This window comes from Sciurus carolinensis, chromosome 1 (genome assembly GCF_902686445.1).
Source record: "Sciurus carolinensis chromosome 1, mSciCar1.2, whole genome shotgun sequence".
Classification (NCBI taxonomy): domain Eukaryota; kingdom Metazoa; phylum Chordata; class Mammalia; order Rodentia; family Sciuridae; genus Sciurus; species Sciurus carolinensis.
The window spans coordinates 144,881,951-144,908,659 of NC_062213.1; the positions used below are offsets into that span (position 1 = coordinate 144,881,951).

Sequence of the window (26,709 nt, forward strand, 5' to 3'; positions counted from 1 at the left end):
CCCCTTTAAGATCGTGGTAGAGAAAGCCAGGATAATACGCTACCCAGTGCAGTCACAGTCTGGGTGTGGGGTGGGGAGACTTCCCTGACCTACTGAGGCAGCGCTAATCATTTCCTTCTTCCATACCAACATTACAACTTCTTCTAGCACAGTGGATACTGTGTAGGGGCGAAGGGAGCATAACAGCTAAGCATGTGAAGATTGGAGTCAGGCCGTTTAGGGCCAATTCTTGGTGCGGTAACTTGTCTCCAAGATGGACTTTATTAATCCTTACCTTGCTTTACTTATAAGCTATTCCTTTATTGGTATGTAAAGCCACTTCTCTACCCCCTTGAATCTGAGCTAACTTATAATTGTTTTGACCAACAGAATATAATGGTATGATGCCTCGCACTATTATATAGGTCTTAAGAATTGTTCTGATTTCTGCCTGATTTTGTGGAATACTTGCTGTAGGAGAAGTCAGCAACCATCTAAGTGTCCACTTACCTTGTCGCAGAGTGGTGAAGCCAAAGTTAGCCACGAGGGCTGAGACGCCAACTAAACCCCAGCCCCATCCTCAGGCCCAGACGTGCGTACCCAGCCTTAGCCACTATCTGACTGCTACAATGTTAGGGACCCTACATGAGAACTTGCCAGTTGAGCCCATCAAACTTCAGAGCCATGAGCAATAATAACTAATTTTTTTTAAACCACTAGACTTTATGACTAACTAAAGTATCACCTAATGTCTCTGTATCTCGAATTTCTCATTTGTATACTAAGGGTGGTCATAAAATTGTTGTGAAGATTAAAGAAAATTAAGTAATGTAAGCACATGGCTTGGCATATAGCAAATAGTAAGCACAAAGCTTAGTTATTATGCTTATTTCCACTACTAAGTTCTGATCTTAGTGTGCAGGGGCTAGAAAACCTGTTTCTGGTCCAAAGTCTTGCACGTAAAAGGTGATTATGAAAATTTTTAATGAATGACTAGTGGTAATATAATCTGTGACCTGAACTTCTCCATTTCCCCACCTCTCTCTCTCTCTCTCTCTCTCTCTCTCTCTCTCTCTCTCTTTTTCTTTTGCACTGGGGATTGAACTCAGGGTGCTCTACCACTGAGCTACATCCCCAGTTCTTTTTACTTTGAGACAGGATCTTGCTAAGGTGCCAGGCTGGCCTTGAACTTCCAATCCTTCTCCCTTAGCCTCCCAAGTCTCTGAATTACAGGCATGTGTCACCATGCCCAGCTTCCCCATCCTTCTCTTAACTGATCTTTTCCTGGTATCTCTGGAATACACCATATGTGCCTCCACTACTCACCCCAACCCTGATGGATCAAAAGAAGCCATTGCTCCCCTGATTTGGCCATGCTGAGGTTGTGAGTGAATGAAAGCTTGTCACTTCCCTGTAGAAAGTGCCTGGGGTGGGGCAGGAAAAAAGTTGGGGTAGAGGAAGATGTTTAGGACACACAGAGAAACATGAGCTGCCACCAAGTGTTGATCAAACATTTATCTACCCCCACCCCTGAGGTATGGAAGGTCCTTTAAGGAACAGAGTGGAGAAATTCTCCAAAACTTACAAGAGTAAAACAAGCCTCTGGAGCATGTCATGTTTTTCTGTCGGTATTACTGGAAGAGAAAAATGAGCATTTGAACAGCAAGAAAGGCTGGGGGAGGGTTTGGGAGAAAATGATCCCTGTTCACCAGCAGAGGGCGAGCGTGGGAGGCAGTTCACAGTTCAGTCACAGTTCTTCCTGAAACAATTCCTGCACGGTTCCTTTTCAGGCCACTCTTGGGGACAGGAAAGAGAATTCCAGAATAATTCAGGCACAAAGAAAGATTATGTGTGTCTAAGTGGGAGCTGGCATTGATCCTTTGGACCAAAATAAGTGCAGGGCAGAGAGACTGCTTTATTCTGAAATGCGGTGGGTGGATCATCAGCATATGATTAGGGGGCTTGTTAGAATCAGTCTCAGGCACAGCACCTGGCCAAGATCCCCAGGTGATACTTCACAACCTGATAGTTTGAGAAGCTGCCTACCCAGCCGTTTCCTTGGGCCCAGACGATGGGGTTTGACCTGTCTCTCCTGTAATCAGCCCTCTCTTCCTCTGCACAAAGCTGTTACACGGTCACATTCCATTTGGAAGGGACCTGCACCACATTTTTATTTTAATACTAAAAAATCTTTGAAATGTTTTGTTTTTTCAAAATGCTTCCATATATAACTTTACCCGATCCCTTGGAGTAGTTTTCTGGCTGCTAGCTAAACCTTTTGTTACTACACTGGGATTCGCCTCAAACACCGAGTGGGCAAGAAAGCAGAGAACTCTGCCCTTGTCTGGATGAAGGCCCTGCCTTCTTCCCTGGAATTCTGTCACCACATCTTTGGATTCTTCATTGTCTTTGGTATCAGGGACCCTCCCCTGGAGCCCAAGTGTCCTTAGAAGGCATAAGGATTCAGCTTGACCTGACGGCAGCCTCCTTGAGTCATAACCGCCATGGGTGGCCCCTGAGTCACCCTGGTCAATTTTCCCTGCATAGTCTCCCAGCATTCTATAAATACATAAAACCACTGAAGAGGTATGCGGAGCTTACAACCAGACCCTGGCACCAGGAAAGTGCCTTTCTCTTTGATGCTAACTGAAGATAAGCCAGGTATATTCTGGTTTAGATGCAGCCACTTTTGCCACTTCATAGGCCCTGTCTTCCTGACCCAAAATGTGGGGATCCACCTGGGTCTTGCTGTTACTCAGGACCACACTTCTGCAGTAAGTCCCCAGGAAATTGTAGTCTGTGTAATCCTATCTCCCTGCCTCTTTCTTTGGTTTCAAGGTGATTTGGGGTGGATTCTCATAGACTGGGATCTGGTGTTCTGGAACAGAGGGCTATTAGGATCCTGTAAGCAACATTTCAGCATCTGAATGGACTCAGCTAAGGGCTTTAGAGACAGCTATTTCTATGCCCATTAGCTCCCCTGCTGGGAGGTATTACTATCTCCACTTTAAGGCTAGGGAAATGGGAGCTCCAAGAGTTAATTTGCCAAAAGTCACTAAGGACTAGATAAGGACAGGCCTGAGACACCTGCGTTTAATTCAAAAGCCTGGCAACTTCACCCCTGTGAAGAGTCAGGGCTTTCAGAATAGGGCTCAGGCAAGATGCTCAGTGGATGCACGGAGGTAGGAAAAGAGGAAAGGAAGGAAGAGGGGGGACCTCGGCATGCGTGGTGTTGCCAATTTTCTCAATCTGGCTCTCGTTGCCCTTGGGGATTCTTGTACTCCTCAGGGGATTTGGGACAATGGTTTTGCCTTGGTAATCCAGGGATGTTTGTCTGGCTCTCCTCTGACTCCCACCTCAGTTTTCCTCCAGCAGAGTAGGGACACAGGTTAGGCCATGTTCACCAATGGGGAGGAACTCTCCAAGCACTGGGAGCTTTCTTCTGTGGAGAACAACTCTCTGACCCAAAGAGCTTTCTGGACTTGGTTTCTTCATTTAACAATGAGGGTAACAGTAGTTTCTGCCTCTTAGGAGTATTGTGAGGGTAAATGAGTTCATACATGTAAAGTGCCTGACCGTCAAATGCTACCTAAGTGGGGGCTAGTATTATTTGATGTGAGCCTTTGAAGCATATATATCCTTTGAGCTGTAAAATCCCATTGCTCAGATTTGGGTTTAGAGAGTGTCGGAAGCCCCACTTTGGCTTTCAGCCTGAGGTGCATGCTACAGCATGCTTATTCGCATCCCCATAATGACTGCCGGCAAAGTCACAGACTCATTTCTGTCACTCTCACTCAGAGGTGCAGCCCCTTGGGTTCTTCAGGGAACCTCCCTGAAGAAAGAGTCTCTGGGTCATTCCCACATGCCTGAAGATAGAACCCTAGAGGAAATACCCCCCATCCCCATCCCTGCCCATCATTGCCACCATCCCTTCTGCCCCCACACCAACATCACACAATCAAACATTCTGCAGTGAAGAGAAGTCAAAAGAGTGGGAGAATCTCAAGTGGAAAACCCAAAGTGGCTCCCAAGGCTCCCCACAATCCCAAGCAACTAGACCACACCAACTACACAGTCCCTTGGCTGAAGTCTCTGTGAAGAGACCACAGGTTAGATAACATTTTTGAACAAAACCACTGTTTCTGCCCATAAAGTACAATGGGAGTTAAGAGTAGTCAGGCAGAGGAACAGTAATACCATCATTCATACACCCAGGAAGATCATCTTCAAGTTAAAGTTAGAGGCAGGGGGTACTGGGGAATAGCTCAATTGGTAGCGCACTTGCCTTGCTTGCAGGAGGCCCTGGGTTCAATTCCCGGCACCACCACCACAGGGGGAAAAAAAAAAAAAAAAAATCTACAGGCAGAATTGCAACTCAGTCTCCAGGAAGAGAAAAGTCCAGAGGGTGCCTCTGCCTCTTACTATCTGTTCAACTTGACTGTTGTTAATAGGGGATTAAGTTACAACAGGAAAGTGATTCAGTTTCCCCCCAGGCAGCCAGACTAAGTGCACAGCCCTCTTAGAGGTGATACTCTGTAAAATGGGGGTAATGAAACCTACTAAACAGGATTGTTAAGGATTAGTCAAATGATATATGTAAAGCATTTGGTTCAGTATGTCGAAAGTGCTGAAAACATAATGGCTATTACTCTTACATTCTGTATGATTTTTAACTATATAACAATGGCAGAACAAAGACTGGAAAAACATCAAAATGTTAATAGGTGGTTAATTATTCTTTGCTTTATACTTTCGCATATTGCTTCATATTCATATACTTTTTATTTTTGTTATTTTTATTAGATCTTTATAGTTACACATAGTAGTTGGGTTCATCCTGACAAACTCATGCACCATGGAATTCAATTTCAGCTCATGATTCTCCCCTTTCCCTCCTACCCTCCCTCCCCTGTTCTCTTTCCTCTATTCTACTAGACTTCTTTTGGCTCTTCTATTTATATATATTTGATTGGTTCTTTTTACTTATGCATAAAGGTGAAATTCTCTGTGGCATATTTATATATGCACAAAACATGATTTTTATATAGTTAAAAAATTTTTTTGTTGTTGTTACTAGGGATTGATGTCAGGGTGCTTTACCACTGAGCCACATCCCCAGCCCTTTTTATTTCTATTTTTTATTTTGAGACAGGGTCTTGTTGAGTTGCTGAAGCTGGTTTCAAACTTGTGATCCTTCTGCTTTGACCTGCCAAATTTCTGGAATTACTGGTGTGCGCCACCACACCCGACCATATTATTATTATTTCTATAGCTGGAAAAATATTATTTAAAAACCCTAACAATTAACTGAATAGCATACTCATGTTTATAAATGCAAAAAGGCACTTTTCAAGGACTCCACCCAATCTTTCCAATAGTCACAGATGAAATCTGTCAACCTATACTTTATAGGTGAGGAATTGAGATCTGAAAAGTTAAGTGACTTGCCTCTGGGTCAGTGAGTTGCCAATCTAGACTCTGAGTACAGGCTTATTATATCAAAGCCACTATAAGCAGATTCTCAATTGGGATGATGATCAGAAGCTCCAGCTCCCCCTTCACATCCCTTCTGTCCCTTTCACATGCATACACCTTGCTTCCCCAGTATATCACTCTGGAAACTGAAGGCACAGACTGTTAATTCAGTGGGGGGAAAGGAGTGGGTTGAGGAGGGTGGGGACCAGCCTCAAGACAGGAAGGTAATAGAGAAAGCACACACAGACTTTGCTTGATCTTTAGCAATGTCATATACAGTTAGCCAAGTCCTCAAAGGACCTTGCATCTCTGCTATAGCTATGCAAATGTGTCAGTTGACTAACTGAGTTGAATTTTCTCAGACCACAGGTGGTCACATCAATCTCTCTGATGCAGAAAGGCTGGTGAGGCTTTCTGTAGTCTGCTTAAAACCATACAGGCCTAATTGGGCTTCGAACACAGTTGCAGACCTAATGTACGCACAAAAAACTCACTCTGCTCTCTGCCAAGTCGAATACTCTGCAACTTTGGAGAATATCAATTGTTCATATTTATCATTGCCAAATTGCAAATTAATTTCTCGCCTGTAATTTGGAGGAGGCTGTCAAATGTCCCTGCAGAGCACTAAAGTGTCAACAGGAGCTCTTCTGTTTGTAGTTTCTTTGTTTTCCTGGTCAGGTTTAAAGCACTTGCGTACGTATGGTACCACACAACTGTGGAAAGCTGTGTTCTCTTATGTCCTGCTTAACTGATAGAATCTTCAAAAGTCATTGTACCTGGGGACTGACCAGTATCGCTATATATATATATATATTTTTTTTTTAGCAATTTTTTAAAATTGTAAACAAATGGGATACATTTTGTTTCTCTGTACATGAAGTAGAGGCATACCATTTGTGTAATCATACATTTACATAGGGTAATAGTTTTTGACTCATTCTGTTATTTTTTTCCTTCCCCCCACCCCTCCCACCCCTCTTTTCCCTCTATACAGTCCCTCCTTCCTCGCCCCCCTCCCACCTCCCATTATATATCATCATTTGCTTATCAGCGAGATCATTCATCCTTTGGTTTTTTTTTTTTTTTTTTTTTTTTTTTGGCGGTGCTGGGGATTGAACCCAGGGCCTTGTGCTTGCAAGGCAAGCACTCTACCAGCTGAGCTATCTCCCCAGCCCCCGTCCTTTGGTTTTTTGAGATTGGCTTATGTCACTTAGCATGATATTCTCCAATTTCATCCATTTGCCTGCAAATGCCATAATTTTATTATATTTTATGGCTGAGTAATAAATATTCCATTGTATATATATACCACAGTTTCTTTATCCATTCATCAATTGAGGGGCATCTAGGTTGGTTCCACAATCTGGCTATTGGGAATTGAGCAGCTATGAACATTGACCAGTGTCGCTCTTGATCGTTGTAAGCTCCTCCCAGCAGTATGTAAAAGACTGTCTTTGTAGTTCAGTAGTGAACTGGGATGCTTGCATGTATTTTGAAATAGTATCATGAAGTTTTGCAATGGTTGAAACTGTCTAGTCCCAGGCTAGTGACTCTCTCACCTTTAACACTAGTTAGGTTTCTTTGCTGCCACATCCTGAAACATGTCTGAATGGGGCCCCAGGGGGAGGAGGGTGTTGCTTTACTTTAGGGAGGACTGCATGGATGATCTCAATTTCTATGTAGTGAAAGTCTGGGAACAGAACAATAGGCAACAAACAGCCCTGAACACTTCATTAGGTTATAAGCAAAGGAGGAAGAGGTGATTAGTAGAGATTTTTAGAGGTTTGTATGAGGTGTGATTAAAAAATGAGTGACCCTAAACTGGATGATATTTTATAGCTTTTTATAGCTTCAAGAACACATTAATATATGTTATAACATTTGATGCTCACAAAATCCTTTAGAGAGAGGCTGACTAGGAAGTTGAGTGATTTGCCCAGGTCACACTAATATATGGCAGTAGCGAAATTCCAGGTTTTCTGAGTCCAGACCTTATGAGTGATGTGCTTCAAAGATACACCTTACAAGGATCCCAAAAGTGCCATTACTGCTCAAAACGACTTGGAAGATCATTGGCCTAAGTTCTGGGATTTGTCTTTGGATCTAGTTTTAAGAGCTTCAAAAGAAGAATAGGATTATAATTGTGTTGTTTGCACCCAGTAGCTGTGGGAGGGTGGAGAATGTGTATTTTATCCTTAATAGTTTGAGGGTTTCAAATGAACATTCTACTACCTTTGAGAGTAACTTTAAAGACTCCTATTTCCCAGCACTTCAAAGCAAGTGCATGATCTGTCCTGACTTCCCAGGATTCTCCCAGACTCCTCTGACCTTAAGTTCACAGAGAAGATAAATGCAAAATTCCCTGGAAGGGAACTCTCCACCCGAAAGCCTGGACCCTGTGGCAGTTGGAAGGCATCTGCTCTTGTATGTTTCTACAACTGTCAATCCCATGACTACTGAACCACACTGTCCTTGCCTCTGGAGACTCCTCAAACCCCAAGCCTTACACAGGCCCAGCTTCTAATGTGGCATAGGAAAAATACCCCTGTTCTTTATTTACTTGTTCACAGCCTTCTTCTACTCTGCCCCCACTGTTCCTGCTTTCTAGCTATCATGAAGTGAGCAGCTTTGTTCCACCACACCCTCCCTGTCACGCTGCTCTGCTTTATCATAGGCCCAGAATCAAGGGAGCCAAGAGACTATGAACTGAAACCTGAGAAACTGAGCCAAAATAAATCTTTCCTCCTTTAAATGGACTTTCTCAGGTATTCTGCAACAGTGATGGAAAGCTGACTAATATAACAGGCAAGAAAAGTAAAAATAGGTAAGTTAGACTACCTCGGAATTAAATACTTCCATGCAAAGGGCACAATCAAAAGAGTGAAAAGGCCATTTATGGCATTGGGGAAAATATATGCAAGTCATAAATCTGATAAAGCATTAATATCTAGACTATATAAAGAACTCCTGTAACAGCTGGGCGTGGTAGCATATACTTGTAATCCCAGCAACTCAGGAGGCTGAGATAGAAGGATAGCAAGTTTGAGGCCAGCCTCAGCAACTTAGTAAGGCCCTGTCTCAAAATAAAAAAGAGCTGGGTATGGTGGCTCACACCTGTAATCCTAGTAACTCAGGCTGAGGTAGGAGGATCACAAGTTCAAGATCAACCTAAGCAACTTAGTGAGAATCTGTTTCAAAAGAAAAAAAAAAAAAAAAAAATTAAAAAGGGATAAATGTGGCTCAGTGGTTAAGCATTCTGGGTTCAATTCCTGGTACCAAAAAAGAAAACAAATAAACAAACAAATTCCTGTAACATGACAATGAAAGGCAAACAACATGATTCAAAAATGGGTAAAGGATAGTTTTCCAAACAAGATATGCAAATGGCCAAAAAGCACATGAAAAGATGCTTATTATCACTAATCATCAGGGAAATCCAAATCAAAACCACAATGAGATACCATCTCATATCCGTGATGGACAAAATAGCTACCATCAAAACAAACAAAAACCCTCAGAAAATAATGAGTGTGGGTGAGGAGAAATTATTATTTTTCATTATTTTGGGGAATGTAAAGTGGTGCAGCCACTATGGCTGGCAATATGTAGCTACACAGATAGTGTGGCAGTTCCTCAAAAATTAAAAATAAAATTACCATATGATCAATCAATTCCACTTAAGGGAATACACAAAAGAAATGGAAGTTGGAACTTGGACAAATATTTATGCACACATGGTCAAAGCAGCATTATTCACATTAGCCAGAAGTTGGAAGCAACCCAAATCTCCACTGATGGATGACAGAGAAACAGAATGTGATATATTTACTGGTAGCAGTTCAGACTTGGTTGGATCTGGGTACTCAGATTTGTCCATTGATGGTCTTACTCTCTCCCTCTTTTGGATTTTTTTCCACTCATGTCGACCTAATTTTCTTCCTGTTCTAATCTTATATCCTACCATCCAAGGGACCTCACAGAAAAATGTTCTGAAAGGGTCCAACAAAAGCCTCAAAGCTGAATTTCATTATTCTGGATTAGGTTGTGGGCCTATCACAGAACCATTTACTATGGCCAATGGGATGTTATTCAACCTGGAAAAGGAAGGAAATTCTAACACACATTACAATAAGAATGAACCTTAAATACATTTTGCAAAATGAAACAAACCTGTCACAAAAGGATAAATCTACTATTTCTACTTATAAGAGGAAGATGGGTAGTCAAATTCATAGAGACAGGAAGTAGAATGGTGGTTTCCAGGGATTGTGGGGGAGAAACTGTTTAATGAGTACAGAGTTTCAGTTTAGCAGGGTGAAAAGAGTTCTGGAGATGGATAAACAACAGTAGGAATGTACTTAGTTCCAATGAATCATATACTTTAAAATGGCTATGATGGTAGAATTTTGTGATATACATTTTGCCATAATCATAAAAACCAAACAATTCTCCCAATTCCATTTTGTCAAAAACCAGTTGATGTATACTGAGGTTTGCACTTTTGAAGTGGTTTTATTTTGTGAAAAGAAACTCATTATAATTCTGGTGCATGAGTGTCCCCCACTAAAGACTGCGCAGAACCTCTCTAGTCACATAGCTACTCTCCCTGCCCTCACCAGCTGGACCTGAAATGTTTTTCTTTGATTCTGGTTGCAAGTAGGAAATTCCAGGGAAGGTGAACAATTGAAATACCATGTAGAGAAGTTACATAAAATAGGCTCAGAGGGAGCTCAAAATAAACGCCAAATAAACCACAATAAGCACACAAGTACAAGTCACCTTAATCAAAGTTGCAGTGTTAGAGGTAGATGGAGGTGGATCTCTCCAAATCTTAGTCCTATCAGCAGTTGTTACTTAAGTAAGTTTTCATCTGCTGTGTGGTCATGGACAAGTCATTAAACTTCTCTGGGCTTAATTCATTACCTTTAATATTAGGACAATGCCTCTATTTATCTAAAAAGGTCATTTCTAAAAACCCAAATGAGGGAAAGCATATGAAAATATTATAAAACTATTCTAAAGAGATGATTATACATGCATGAATTTTGCTGGCACAAACCTGTAATCCTAGCCCTTAGGAGGCTGGAGGCAAGAGGATTGCAAGTTTGAGGCCAGTTTTAGCAACTCAGTGAAATTCTGTCTCAAAATAAAAGATAAAAAGGGCTGGGATGTAGTTCAGTGGTAAAGGGTCCCTGGATTCAATATCCAGTATTAAATAAATAAATAAATAAATAAATTTAAACGTGAATTTCTGGCAGGATCTAACTGGGCAATTGTACCCTTCTTGCCTGGACTTTGTAAATGATAGGCAATGTGTATAGTGTGTAGCACAGGACCCAGCTCAGAGTAGCTTCAATACCTGGCTGCTGGGATGGTCTTTACTTCTCCTCTGTGAGTGGCCCTGACCCACCATCCTTAGTAGGAGAGGGCAGGAGTAGGGGAGGCTGGGATGGTGAGAGATGGAGTTGTGTGTGTTTTATTTTGATTCTGTCAGTCTGGCATCCATTCCCCTGTCTTCTTGGGTAAGAGAATCCCTACTTTTCCTGTGGTAATTTGCTTTTCTTTGCTCAGTCTCTGTGGCTTTGATGTGGTGCCCCATCCCCTCCCTGCTGTGGTTCTCCTCCTTGGGTGGGTCAGCACCTTACCTCCCCTTTCCCTTAGCCATAGTAAATGATTCTCTGATAGATCTAATCCAGGATAATGAAAGGGGCTTTTGCTGGAACCCCTGGGAAACAGAAACACTTTTCTGTGAGGTCACTTAGATGGTAGGATATGAGCCTGGAGCAGGAAGAAAATGAGGCCAACACAAATGGGAAAAAATCCAAGAGGGAGAGAGAGAGATAGAGATAGAGAGAGAAAGAGAGAGAGAGAGAGAGAGAGAGAGAGACCATTGAAATCTCAATACCCAGATCCAACCACGTCTGAACTGCTACTGGGCATTTTAGTTATTTAAGTCAGTGAATCTCCTCCTTGTACCATCCTACCTCTTTCTTTTTTGGCTAGTTTGAGTTGAGTTTTTGCCATTTGTAATGAAAAGATTGATTAATGTAATTGGGAAAGGAACAGACTTTGAATTTACCCCCTGATGTCAAGGATGTCCCCCATTTTTCTCCTAGAATGATCCCCATAACAACAGCTCACCCTGTATCCGAATTCTTGCCCTTGCTTCACTTCCCGAGGGTAGCCGTCAATCAAGAAGCCCTTGGTGTTGCTGAGGCTGGCCACCATAGCCTCCTTCAGGAGCTCCAGAACGATGCCCTGGAGCAGAGGGAGAGTGGTCAGGACCCGAGCTGAACAGCACTAAAATACCAGAGTCTCCGTCAGTCATCCCACTGAAGGAGGGAGGAAGGTTCAGACAAGATCAACAGCAGACAGCAATATTCCATATTTTATCAATTCCTCATCTCACTCCTCCCACATATATTTTAATGCTCATTAAATTGCTAGATATCTTAAAATTAGTGTGCTGGGTCACAGTGTAATTGTTAGTTTTTTTTTTTTTCTTCTTCTTCTTACCAGTGCATTCTTACTGGTTATATTTGACTAGGGAGTCTTTAAACCATGGTATTTTAAATTACATGAACTATGGTAGCCCTATTTCAAATGGCAGCACTCCATGAATCAGGCATCATAGTAGTTTAAAAGTATACCAAAATGGAACAAAATATATTTCATTGTTAATTTTTCCCGTACATATTTTATACAATTTGACATGTACGGAATTGAAAAGACTTTCAGTAGGTGTGACTATCATTTTCTAGCGATAACATTTTCTCCATTAAAAATCAGTATTTAATAAGTGCTTATGGGCAATAAAGGAGGAGTCTGGGAAAGAGCTCAGGAGAAATGCACTCAGCTGCCTGTTTTGAGGAGGCAGAGGTGTTCCCTGCTGCCTGGCCTTTGGCAGGGTGTGGGGAATGTAAGCACCTAAGTATAGTCAGAATCCTCCCCAGGTAATTATGAGTAACTCCTCATGAAACTTCTAGTCTAATGAGGAAGATAGGCAATAAATATATGATAGTGAGCTAAAGATAACTTCTAGGCACAAATTAAAGCAGGGCAAAGAGAAAAGGAAGCTGGAGATGCTATTTTAGATGGGATGGTCGGGAAGGCCTCTTTGATAAGTTGTGACATTTGCAGAGATCTGGATGAACTGGAGGAGCAAACTATGCAAATAAGTGAAGGAGGGGCACTTGGGCTGAGGAAATACCCGGGCAAAGACCCTGAGGCAGGAACAGTTGGAGGTATGGGAGAAACAACTTGGAGGCCAATGACTGGGTGGCAGTTGGTAAGGTGGGGGTGGGGAATAACAGTGGAGGCCAGAGCCATGCGCAGGACTCAGGATTTCATTCTAAGTGTTGTGGGGAGCCACTGGAAGGTTCTGTGGAAAGGAACAGCCAATTCAATAAACATTTTAAAGAAATCACTTTGGTTTCTGTGGAAAGAATAGATGGTGGGGAAAGAGTGGGTGGGCACAAGGGGATCAGCTACAGGCAGCTGCAAGGGTCTACTTTCCTTTCATTGAGGACCATGCTGGCTTCCAGGTGGTGAAGACTCCAGCTGATTGAGGAAGACATGGAAAACTTTATGCAATAGGGATTGTATTGTATAAGTTTAAAGTACAGAGCCTAGCAAGGAACCTGCAAGAATGAATGTTTTTTGATACCCATGGCATCTGGCTTCTCAGAGGTGAATGGTAATTTGAAAAGAAAAAAAGATTAAGAAAAGGGACATTTTGGTTTAAATTCCTCAAGGAAGACGCCAAATTTCAAGAAAAGGCTATTACATCTGCTAGAACTAGACCAAACGGTTATTTTCTTTTTGGGGGCGGGGGGTTCATGCTAGGCTTTGCACCACCACATTTATCTTTGTTGCGAAGATTTTTTTAACTCTGAAGTGTGAGCTGGATTTTGGGGAAAATATGAGCCAGGGTAACATTTAGGGGGCTGGCCAAGCAAACACAGAGAGGCAGGCGAGTTGTCTGTAGAGGCGACCTGCCTGCCTCTGGATTGTTAGAAAGGAAGAGAGGTAAAACAGCTGCTGTCTGTCCCTCTGGGTTTCTTTGCATTGGCAACTCAGACTCCTCACAACAGGTCCCAACACCTCTACCACCAAGGAAGGCAGATGTTTCCTGACATTGCTTACCGAGGGCACCAGGTCTCCACGTTCCATGATGTCCCTGATCAATTTGCTTCTTTCAGATGTTGATGCCAGTTCATTACGCAGGAGCTCACCAGTTGAGAGATGTGTAAATCCATATTTTTCCACCAGTTTTTCACACTGTGTGCCTTTGCCAGAGCCAGGGCCACCTTGAAAAAAAGTTATGTGTCAGATACGCGTCCCAAGTCTGGTGACTCCTTTCTGACTGTGGCCACCATGGTGAGCAAACCTCAGCAGTTCACTCACCGAGCATGTACTGAGAACTTGGGATGAATCTGGAGCTGTGCTGGGCGCCATGGATACAAATGGAGAGTGTGGGACAGTCCTCAGCCTTAAAGAGCTCATGGTCTGTGGAGGGGGCAGGTGCTAGTGACAAGTCACAAGCAGTGGTTACAGTAGTTGTAAGTGTGTGAGGGGAGGGATCAGCTGCTGCAGGGGCACAGGTTGATGCACAGGACTCTGTTGGCATAGAGGTGAGTCCGAGAGGTTTCCTGGGGAATTGTACTTGCCGAGGTGCAAAGTACTGGCCACAAACTTGATACTTAGTGAGTTACTTCAGGAATACTAGCTGTTAATTTTGAGAATAAATTGCTTTTATTTTGGAGCAATCACAAATTTACAGATTTGTAAGCAAAGAACAAAGAACATTCTGAAACATTGTTGTGGATCAGACAGGTACATTTTAGGGTCATTTCCTATAAGCAAGGAAACAAGCACATCCTCTTACATAACTTCAGACCTTGTTCGAATTTCAAATTGTCTCAACTGATTTAACAATGTCCCTTGAAGCCAATGGACTGAGTTCAGAACCACACATTGTCCTTCTGTCATGTCCTTCTTGGTCTCCTTCAGTAAGACACGGTTGCTCTGGGACTCCTTGACACTTTTGAAGATTATAGGAATTTTATATGTGTCCCTCAACGTAATTTTTCTCCACTTTCTCTAGTTATTATTATGAATTCTGAGTGCCTGCCATATTCCTTTGATGAACACTAGATATTTGACTCCTTCCCTTTCCCTGCCAAGTTCAATTAGTTGCTAAGTTGTAGCATTTTACATCTGAAAATAATAATAGCTAACCTTTGCCAAAAGCTTACTGTACCAGTCATCGTTCCAAGCACTTTATAGGCATTGATTTAGAATAGCCTTCAGACGCAGGCACTGGTATTATGCCAGGATGGGGAGTGAGGGCACAGAGAAGGTGCCTCCATGGCCTTGGGTTGTGTAAGTATTAGAGGAAGGATTTAAAACCTCAGAGTTGCTCCCTTCTCTCTTCCCCACTGGGGTCAGATTCACCCATCACAGTTTGGGTCTTCATGCTCTCTGATCGGTGAATGGCAATCATTCTGCCTCTGCATGTGGGAATGGTTTAGACTCTGAGGTCCAGCAAACCTGCTCACAGGGTGATTTCCTTGAAAAGCATGTCATTCCCCAGCTCCACAGCATTCAGTAGCTCCCCATGTTCCACAGAATAAAATCCAAGCTATTTTTAGTGGCATGTCCACTCTCCAGAATCAAGTTCCAGTTTACTTCTCATCTTTTCTTTAATCCATTTCTTTTTTAAATTGAGATGTAATATGTGTACACCTTTATGGGAAACAGTATGATAATTTGATATATAATGTGCAATGATCAAATTAGGATAATAAGCACTTTTGTTAATTCTCTATTTCTTGTCTTGCTTAACACGTAATTTTCCCACTCATCAAACTTTGGTTCTTCCTGGTCCTGGACTTGAAATGCCCTCCTTCTTCCTCTTTTCTTTCTTTTTATTTCCAAGCTTTATTAAGGTATAACCGTAAAAACTGTATAAACTTAAGGTATGCATTGTGAGGATCTCATACATACTATATAGTGAAATGATAACTGCAGTGAAGTTATTAATGCCTCCATTGTCTACATAGCTACCATTTCTTTTTTCAAGTGAGGACATGTACCCTCTATTTTCTTGGCTAATTTCAAGTATATGATGCCCTATTGTTAACTACAGTTACTGTGCTGTACACTGGGTCTCTACAACTTATTTTCCTTAGAACTGAAAATTTACACCTTTGGATCCATCTTTCTCCACCTCCCCTACCCCCAGTCCCTGACAACCATCATTCTGTTCTCTCTTTCTGTGCATTTGACTTTTTAGGTTTCATATATAAATGTGATCATTCAGTATTTGTCTCTCTGTGCCTGGTTCCTTTCACTTAGCATTATGTCCCTTAAGCTCACTCATGTTGTCTGTTGCCAAGTGACAGGATTTCTATTTCTTTAGGCTGAATACTATTCCACTATATAGTCCACACATATATCCATGGTGTGTGTGTACAGCTACATACTACATCTCCTTTCCCCATTCAGGCTTCTTTCTAACTATGCAGACTCTCCTCAGCCTTAGGTTCAGCTTGGGTGCTTCCCCTCCCAGCAGGAATCACCTCCCACCCTCAACTCTGTTGGGCAGGGTACCAACAGCATCCAGTGCTTCTGACTATTTTACAGGGTGTCCCGGTCCCTCACCAAACCCCCTGACCCAGAGATTTCTCTGGGTACCTTCAGCACCCAGTGCAGCACTTTGCACGTGGCAGGTGCTTCATAAATGTTGGACGAATTGCAGGTTTTTTTCTATTTAAAGGGACTATTTAACATTAATAAAAAGGCAAAATAACAATTGAAATTTTAGCAAGATAGTGAGGATTTATAACTTATTCTGCAATTTGCCTCTTTTTTCTCTCTTCCTATAAAAATCTCTCAGGGCAGTTGGAACTTCTCTCTTAAAGGACATTAGGATTTGTCTTTCATTAGTAGAAAGGTCCACATTTTCTATCTTCTGCTTGTCCATACAGCTGCTGTAAGCCAAGTGGGGAGGTCTTAGGCCCCTCATAGCATATTGTCCTGGATGGGCTATATGCAATAGGAAAACAGCAATTACAGAAGCTTGCAAAAATAATGCAGACCACTTAAAGGAGCAGCCAATTCCCAGCTAATGCTATGTTTGCTCCAAGCACTAGACTCCTGCCTCCTGATATAATAGGAACGCAGAGTGTAGGAACAAGAGAAGGCCACTCAGGGGAAGAAATGCTTCCAGATAAATGACTAAGAGGAGTAAGCAGCTGAGCTCCTGCAGAGGTCATGGGGTTTCTGTGGGTTGAATTTACCTGGAAACTCTTTTCCTGGGATGGCTGGTAGCTGGTCATGTGGAAAAGATATTTTCAGACTTGGCTTACAAGGCAAAAATATTGTGTTCCAATTATTTTCTTCCTTCAGCTTCCCTACTAATATGACTATTATAGTTTATGTTCTTCTAAAATGTTATTTAATAAATCTGGATACAAAGGCAATTAAAAACTTCAACTCAAATTAACAATAGCTGTGTGTTAAACACCTCCCTTGCCCTAGTTAGAAACCCTTCCTGGGAGCAACAGCTGCAAATTCTTAGCATTTTTTTTTTTTTTTTTTTTCCAAATGGTGCAGGCACTGTGGAATTTTAAGCAATCTATACAATGACTCGATTCTTCCCTTGGCTCCAAACTGGGGAACAAAGCGATTTTCTCACTGCAATGAAAGCACAAAAAAACTGCTGGTGGAAACATGAATTCTCATATGCTGTCACTAACATGTGTCTGAGGGCTTAACTTACGATTTTTAAGTTAAAAAAACAATGGGGCTTTGATATCCCTCCAGGATAATTTGTAACATTGAAAAAAATCTTTGAGGAACCACATCTCAGAATGAGTGGGCCGTGTTCTCTGGTGACAAGATGACCCATGACAGATAAGGAGCCATCGCAGTTCATGCCATCTCGCTGACGGATAGTGTATCCTTAACTCCAGGCTCCTACCCTGATCAAACCCATGCATGGTGCCACATGGTGTGACTCACACAGAGTCTAGACTGTGAAATTCCATGCTGAAGGGGTCTGTCAGTATTTCAGGGGAAAAAAAAGGTGAAAAAATCTTTATTCTCAATCTCAAATGTAATTTTAAAAATTCCCCATGTAAGACCAGAGGTGCTTAAAAGTGCAAGTGGTGTGAGGTCCTACTCCTCGCCTCAGCCTCTCACTCTGCTCAGTCCACAGGAGACAGAGGACAGTACAAGTGGCTTGTGAGCCCAGGGAGATCTGTTCTCAGGCACCTGCTGCTCTTCGAGGAGGAACTGAAATGATCTGTGTCACCTCAGCCTGTCCACCTGGGTCACCTCTTCCATTTTGCTTTTTATTTATGGACAAAACTCACTCTTAAAGACAGCTCTCCTATGCAATTGTTGCATACTGGCCTCAGGGAAAAGGGATGAAATAGAAAGCCTGGCATGGTACAGCACATTCTGGGCTCCGAGAGAAAGTTCAGGTAAATAAAGATGTCAGGTAGGTAACTGGCCGAATCCCAAACAGAAAATAATGCATGCACTTAGGTTTGGGTTATGCTTTTTAAGTGTTTTCCGTAGTGATGGCACAGAGCTGGTTATTAATGTCCTTTGTTGACATTTTACTGTATCTTGTTAACTGCTTGGCACGACCTGGAGTTAAGCAGGAGGCATATTAATTCAGTTCTTTGTTTGAGAAACATTTACTGGTCAGCTATTATGGGTCTGACATTATACAAAGCTCTGGAACAAAGAGACTCAGAGCTGGGTCTTTCTACCAGAGAAGGGAGGAAGGCAGATGACTCCTATCACAGCTGTGTGCCAGGGCTGGCTCTGAGTGGGTAAACACCACTGCAGAAGCACTGGCTGGGGGACTCCTCACTCAGGTAGGGGGAGGGTAAGCAATTGCCAACACAGGGGAAACGTGGTAAGGAAAAGAACACCAGAAGTTGGAATTTGGGGATCTAGAAGAGGAAAGGTAGACTGAATCTCAAAATAGGAGTGCCCAAGAGCCCTTGGAGTGCGGGGAAACACCCACAAACCTTTGAAATGCAAAGTATTGGTGAGCAGCATGTGCGCTTGGCCCTTGCCCTTCACCTTGACCAGTGCTCTTTCCTGCAAAAAGTAACATGAAGGCAATACATAAGGGCAGGGAAAACTGGAGGGACATCGTGATACTTGGCCCTTGATTCCTACTTTAGTCCAGTCCCTGCTACTGTCCCTCTGTAAATACTAATGCTTCGCTCTCTGGAGATGGTCCACATCCTCCCTTGAATATGTGTTCCTCGTTTTACCCTGAAAGACCTCTCTCCCTTGAGATAAACCACATTCTCCTTCGAATATGTATCTGCTTTTCGAAATAAATCTGTGTCTCTGCAAGTTGTCATCTGAATATCTGCTGGTAACTTCCTTTTTACTCTGCAACAAGAAACTCAATAAATGAAACTTCAAAGCTTGGTTATCTTCTTGAGATGGAAAAGGGACAAATATTTACAGCAGGTGTGTGTGTGGGGTATATAAAGAGATCGCATACAAATTCTTATTAGTAGTCATCTATCAAAACGAGGCAGAGTAAGGCAGCTGCAAGTGAAGAAAAACCCTAGACAGTCTTAGAGAGATCCTGTCTTAAAAATTTTTTTAAAAAGGGCTAGGGATGTGGCTCAGTGGTAAAGTGTTCCTGGGTTCAATCCCCAGTAACAAAACAATAACAAAACAAAACAAAACACTATACAGACAGGCAATCAAACGAAACAATTAGGTTTTCATGGATGGATGTATTCTAATATTTCCCGGTTGTCCTCAAAAACATTCTTATTCTTCTCTCTCTCTCTCTCTCTTTTTTTTTTTTTTTTTTTTTTTTTTTTTTTTTTGAGCTTAATCTGGCCCTTTTTTGTATTTTATTTAGAGACAGGGTCTCACTAAGTTGCTTAGCACCTCGCTTTTGCTGAGGCTGGCTTTGAACCTGTGATCCTCCTGCCTCAGCCGCCGGAGCCACTGGGAATACAGGCGTGAGACACTGCGCTTGGCTGTTCTCATTCTTTTTCTTTCTTTTTAATTTTTTCTTTTTTAGATGTCGATAGACCTTTATTTTATTCATTTATTTATATATGGGGCTGAGAATCAAACCCAGTGCCTCACACATGGTAGGCAAGTGCTCTACCACTGAGCCACAAGCCTATTCCCTAGTCTTCTTGTTCTTAATCCTCTTATTCACTAGAAGACGAAAATTATTTTCTTCCCTCATTTTCCCATTCGTCAACTCCCTCTCTTCTTGGAAACTATTTCCAACCTCATCATTCTCTGAAATTGAGCTTCAAAAGTTCATGAGGGGTTGAATCACTGTCATATTATTCAACAGCTTTCTCCTCCTCTTCCTTATCTTTGACTCCTTAGCGACCTTGGGAACCAATGACACCTTGAAATCTTCTCTTTTCCTGGCTCGCAGCCTGAGCCAGGCTGAGGTCACAGAGAGAGGAAATCGCTTCACTTCACGGTCCCCACACCTTGGGCAATGGCACAAACAACTGTTAATTAGAGCCAATGTCTAGGAGCCTAGTGGCCCAGAGTGCCAGCTCTAGTCCCTTGAGTTCCAGGTTCATGACTTCCATTAAGTCACGTATCCTCTTTGAGCTTCAACCTCTTCAATTACAGAGTGATGATGGCCGGTGGGCTGTGAGGACAAAATGAGGCGATGCATGTTGGTGCCTGGAACAGTAGCTGGCCAGCGAAACTTTCTCTGACACCACGATTACCGTCTGTAAAGTGAGGCAGCCAGCAGGGGTGGCGCTTGAAAATCCTCCTGGTTCCAACACCCCAGGGTTTTACACAGCATTTTTTTTTAATGGTGGTGCTATTTTAACATCTTTAAAGATGGATACTCTTCATAGTCACAGCTTGTGAGGGTGTCAAATACCCTTTGCAAATCTAACCATCCTATTTCTAGAAAATATTCAGATTTGTTTTAAAAAAAATCTATCGTATGTCTGCCCCCTGAAACATTTCTCTCTCTGAATGAAAATGGGTCCCAACACTGGGTTCAGGTTTTTGCGACTGGATGATCCTTTTCAGAGAAAAGCTATTAATGCTATCGGACCATGAGCCGACTGTGCCCGAAGAATGATCCCCTGGCAGTCTGGGCTCATGAATCACTTTTAACATCCTGCATCTAGGATGGGCTGCATCACTATGCTGAGTTTCTGCAGACTGTTGCTGGGAACTGACTCTCTCTGACCATAAGCAGTTAAGAAAAATAGAGCTTTATCCTCACAGACAACAACTCTATTAGTTCTGAAAGGCACCGACTGCTTCGGGTTATTTGTGAATGTGTTGAAATGCCAGTGATAGGGTCAGCTGAAGGTTATATGGAAGAACTTTAAATAGGGTTGGGAACTTCATGATAGCAGAGACTGTGCCTTATTTATCAGTGCCTGGTATATAGTAGGAAATAGATCATCTAATGAAGGCTGAACTACCTGTGAGCTCCATGCAGCAGCTCTGTGCTTGACAAGGAAGGCAATTAGGAGAGCTTCATTATAGACACTCCTATTTTGAACTTGCGGAGTGATTCTGGGAAAATCACCTTGCCTCTGTGGACCAACTTTCTTTGTCTGTAAATAGAAGAGGCTGGATTGTAATTCTTTGTATACATGTTCCAGCTCCCTTTCCACAGTGCTCCTTCCTGCAGCAGGGCTGTTCATCCCCCCCTGCTGGAATGTCCTCCAAAGCCTCCTGTGTTGCAGGCTTGATACCCAGCTTGGCACCATGAGGAGGTAGTGGAAACTTCAGGAGGTGCGACCTAGTGGGAGGTTTTTAGGTAACTTGGAGTGGTTCCTTAAAGGGGGCTGTCAGACCCTGGTCTCTTCCTTTTTCCGTCTTTGGTTCCTGGCATGAGGCGAGCAGTTCTGCAGCCCTTTCATGATATGCTGCTGCCTCACCACAGGCCCAAAAGCAATGGGGCTAACTGATCATGGACTGAAACCTTCAAAACTGAGAGCCAAAGTAAATTTTTTCTCATTGATGATCTCAAGTGTTTGTGACAGTAATGCAAGCTGACTAGCACACAACCTCTTTGAATTTAAGAATTCCACGTGCTTGCTTTGGTAGATCAAATGTGGGTACAGGTGGATGTATACCACTTTTAGGCAGAGATTTTTGCAGCTAGGATGTGCTTGGCCAGGCTCTTTTCCCTTTGCTGTGAGACTGGTGATGTCTTGGATAGTAGGGGTTCCATCAGCATGGCTACCAGGGTGAAGCTGCTGGGGATGGGGGAGAGACTTGAAAAATCCCTGAATCAGTAGATCACTAAACCTCAGGCACTGAGGCCTGGGAATTTATGGTTCTAGAAAATTCCCTGGGGAAAGGAAACAGGTAATCTGCAGTTTACTTTGAAATTTTAAGAACAAAAGAGGTACTGATGGATGGAAGGGCAGATAAGTGATAAAACAAGATACAGTAAAATGTTAATGGTAGAATCTAGGTGGTGGATATGCCAGTGTTTACTGTAAAATGCTTTTCAGCTTTTTGTATGTTTGAAGTATTTTCATTATAAAAAAGATGATCTTTAAAAAACATTCCCTAGGTGATTCTGATGATTAGCCTGATTATCTAGGCTTCTATACTAGATAATCTAAGGAAGGCAATTTGCTGTGAACTCCCTGAGGGTCACTGCAGGGAGGCTGAGCTGATCTTTCTTTTCATATTTACAAAGTAATAATGCTGAGATGATGGTTCTACCAAGAATGACTAATTGTTATGATAGTTAATAAAACTCCTTACTGCCTTACCAAAAGCTGAGCCACTCCTCTCTGTTGCAGAAGGGAGGGGGGTACTTTCCCACAGCTCAGTATCAAGTTGGAGAGAAGAGTTGTGGCACAGTTGGCGATTTAGTATCAGGGATACCGTCTGGGGACCAAATGTGTTTGAGAAGCTGTTGCATATTGTTCAGATAAAAGTTTCTGGTTCACCGTGCTTTTGACACATTATCTAATAAATATGTTTTATTTGTAAAAATAAATTTAACTTTTACAACAACTATTTGAAACTGGTACTATTGGTAACCCTGAGATAGATGTAAAAAAAAAAAAAAAAAAAAAAAAAAAAACTGTGCCAAGGACCAACCATGCCCCAGGATCATTACATTCTATAACCTCCCCTCTGTAAAGCCCTCCCAGTCCTTCTTGCTGGAAGTCAGACAGACCTGCTGTTCAGAAATGCACCCACGCACTTCAGTCAGTCGGAGTGACCGCTGGGAGCCAGGTTTTCATCATGGTCCCAGGCGGTTGCCAGAAGAAATGCAGGATGCTCAGTTAAATATCGCTCAGCACATCATTACATGAAACACCATCACTGTTTATCTAACATTTAAACTTAACGCATATATACATATATATATATAAGTTATATATATATTTCAAATTGGGTTTTCTTTTTAAAAAACTTATTGGTTCATTACAATTATACATAATAGTGAAATTCATTGTGACATATTTGTAAGGGAAAATAACATAATTTGGTTAATTTAATTCCCCAGTACCTCCCACTCCCCTCCGCCTCCTTCCTGATTCCTTCTCAAGTCACTGGTCTCCCTTCTATTTGCATGAGATTCTTACCCGTTCTACCCCCCTTTTTTCTCTATGAGTGAAAACATATGGAGGTCTTATATTTTTATTTGTTAAATTTGCAACACCGTCAGGCCCCATCATTTGTTATCTGGGAAACTCTAAGGGATGCGCTTGTGTATCTGTTCTGACTGCTAAGTCTATGATTTTGATACATTTGGTCAAAACCCACCACAGCCACAGAGACAAAGTGAAATGTCTCATTAAGACAAATGACAGGAAGGTTCAGGTCTTAGGTGACCGGAAACAGCAGGCACCATGGAGTGGGTTCCTGAGCATTTCTAGCCCAGCACCTGGCACCCTAGCCCCACCCCACCATAACCCCATTTTACCCTAACCTCATCTCCAAACAGGGACAGGGACAAGAGTTATAAATGGACACCGTTCCCCCCCCCACCACCACCACCAAGAAAACACCATAAGTCACCTGTACTTGGTTTCTTTATCCAGAGGTCTCCCGGGCGTGTTCCAGATCCAACCCACCAAGCACATTTATCTTTTCAAACCTCTGGAGACTGGAACCTTTAAAAGTTGCTTCAGTCAGGCCCTGTTTGTTTGGGTTGCCCAATTTTTAGAATTCATTGCTCTAGAATGTGCTGCCTCTTCCAGTGTTTTCTTAAATATATGAAGCCACTTTCCCCCCGTCCCACTCCTATTTTGTAGACTTCACACTGGGATCTTAGGTAAGTATTGAATGAACACAATAGAAAATTCATAACCTAGCCTGTCCTTTCTATTCTGTTTTTCTTTTGAAGATATATTTTTCTCTACTGTGAAAGAAATACATACTTCTTATTGAAGACTTAGATAATTTGGAAAAGTAGAAAAGAAAAACAGTCCTAGTCCCCAAAGGTAAACGCCAGACACATTTTGTTTCTTTGTAACCTTTTTTCTATGCACAGATTTCACTGGGAATCTGCTCTGATGTTCTACCTCTTTGAGCATCTGCAATCTCATCTCAAAATAAGGTTGCTGGGCTGAAAATAAGCTTGTTATTACTCCAAGGTCATTTCTAGCATTATCATTCATGTTTTTGTCTTTGTCAGAGAACTTGGAAAATATTTGTGCTTACAATCTATCTGCAGTAAAAGGAAGTGAGGCTGTGTAAAGCAGATGGGGACATTTGTGAGGGATGTTGGATTACGTCTGAGGTTTTGTGTTCAGTTCTGGGCAAACCATAGAAACTGGAAGACTTCTACATTGTGATGGGAATATAAAATTGGTAGAACATTTCAAAGAGCAATTTGGCAATATAAAAAAATTTCTTAAAAGTTTTCATTCCTATGTATTTATCCTAAAGGTAAACAAATTAGTTTTATTTTCATAGATATTAATTACAGCATTTTTAATGAAGGAAAAAATTAGAAAAAATAGTACACAGAATAGGAATTAAATAATAAGTTATAAAATTAAACAAACTAAAACTTAATAAGTTAAGGCAATGCAAAGGAATAGGATGCAGTCATTAAAATGATACATTGAAAGAAGACAGTATAACAGTATAAGAGAATATATGGGATATATCCCCTTGTGATACACACACACACACACACACACACACACACACTCGGTCATTTATCTTAAATACCACATTAAGACAAGTTTACTTTTTTTTTTTTTTTTTTTTTTGTACCAGGGATTGGACCCAGCTTACTCTCTGAGCCATATCCCCAGCACTTTTTATTTTTTATTTTGAGACAGGGTCTTGCTAACTTGCTCAGGGCCTTGCTAAGTTGCTGAGGCTGGCTTTGAACTTGCTATCCTCCTGCCTGAACCTCCCAAGCAGCTGGGAATATGCAAGTTACCACTATGCCCAGCCATTTATATAAATTTAAAAAATGTCTCTGGTCACCCTTGCAGGGGACAGTGATTAGAAGAGGGGACCAAGGAGGGTTCCGGGTGTTGGTCATGTTCAATTTATCATGAAATTTATAGTGAAATTTCATCAAACGGAACCATTATGATTTGTGTACTTTCTGGCTTTTCTGTTTCAGTTCAATTAAACAAAACTTAAAAATGACATAGTACACACAATGTATGCATGGTACCTATGAATGTCTATAATTTTTTGTGTTTTTATGTATCAGTTAAAATAAATTTAATTAAAAGTAGCATGATATAGTCAGATAAACTATCTTGGAAAGATGCTCCAGAGATTTTGTTAGGTACAAAAAGTAGGTTTTAAAATTGCATGACCTCATTTTGATAAAAAATATATATTTAATGAATATATACATAGGAAAGACACCTAAGAAGAATATAAAAAAATATTAATACCATCCATCCTCAGGCATTGAAATGTTGGGCAATTTGTTATTGTTGTTGATATACATTCCTAGAATGAAGATATTTTATTTTTGTAAAAAGAAAATCAGTATTTAAGTTAAAAAATATTCGGGCTGGGTGCAGTGGTACACACCTGTAATCCCAGCAGCTTGGGAGGTCGAGGCAGGAGGATTGAGAGCTCAAAGCCAGCCTCAGCAACAGTGAGGTGCTAAGCAACTCAGTGAGACCCTGTCTCTAAATAAAATACAAAATATGGCTGGGGATGTGGCTCAGTGGTTGAGTGTCCCTGAGTTCAATCCCCCGTACAAAACAGAAATACACACACACACACACACACACACACACACACACACACATTGTTGGCAGCCCCAGTAGAAGCAGTTTGCACAGGTGGGCAGCAGTCTCTGACTGCTTGTTTGTTCTGGCTTTGAGAGTGGACTGCAGTCTCTGGGACACTCAGATCAGTCCTGCTGCTTTCGTGGTGGTAGCCCTCACTCCACAAACATCTTCCTTCTATTATTTTGTTGCATTCAATCCTTCCAGGAAAGATTAAAACGAAATTTTTTTTTTTAAGTCAAACTGACTTCTGCTAGAGGATTAGGCCCGCATTAGATTTAATTGTAGAAACATGATCTCTATTTTCTACTTCTTTTTATGATATCTTATTTCTTTCTATGATTTTTATGTGGGAGAATGGCTACCTGGAATATAGACTACATTAACTAACCTCCCTTAAAGGTTAAAATGTCCTTTGGACCAATGAGATATAATTTAAAAATGGCGACTCCCAACTCCAGGATATGTCCTTAAAAGGCAGAAGGAGGTTCTTCTGGCCCATTTTCTTTCCTGTTTAATGTACTTCAGAAATAATGACTGGACCCTCAGTAGTCATAAGACGACTTTGCAGAAACCACACAGAAGAGAAACTATTTATAGGGTTAGTCTCTGAGACTACAGTTTGTAATACCACTCCTACCACCTCTCATATCCAGAATTTTACGTGAAAGAGGAACTTCTACCTTGTTAAGCTACAATTATTATTTTAAAAAAGCTTTCAGCTACACAAAATCCTAATTGATACAGACTCCAAATAGGACCAACTGTTATTGGTTCTTCCATTATTCAGAGGATAGTGAATATCCTGTCATTTGAGGTATTGAAATCAAGACTGAATGATTATGTGTCAATGATGCCCAGGATTCATTAGCTGAATTAGTTGGGGAATTCGACTGGACTCTCTGTGAGCTCTGTACTTTTCCTGCTAGAGAGGAGGAGAATATATATACCTTTTTCATTAGCATCCTCCCATCCCTACTTTCTCCTTTTCCAAAAATATTTTGAAAAG

The 26,709-nt window shown here is 41.7% G+C and overlaps 1 protein-coding gene across 2 annotated transcripts in view; it reads right to left on the minus strand.

Annotated features, from left to right (window-relative positions):
- Positions 1–26,709, minus strand: part of Ak5 (adenylate kinase 5) — a 253,017-nt gene that overhangs the window by 17,184 nt on the left and 209,124 nt on the right. For both annotated transcript variants that reach the window (XM_047529513.1, XM_047529505.1), the window contains exons 11-12: positions 13,600–13,763; positions 11,596–11,712 (exon numbers count right to left, since the gene is read on the minus strand). In XM_047529513.1, coding sequence (XP_047385469.1) covers positions 11,596–11,712; positions 13,600–13,763 — 281 coding nt within the window. The remainder of the gene's footprint in view (positions 1–11,595; positions 11,713–13,599; positions 13,764–26,709) is intronic.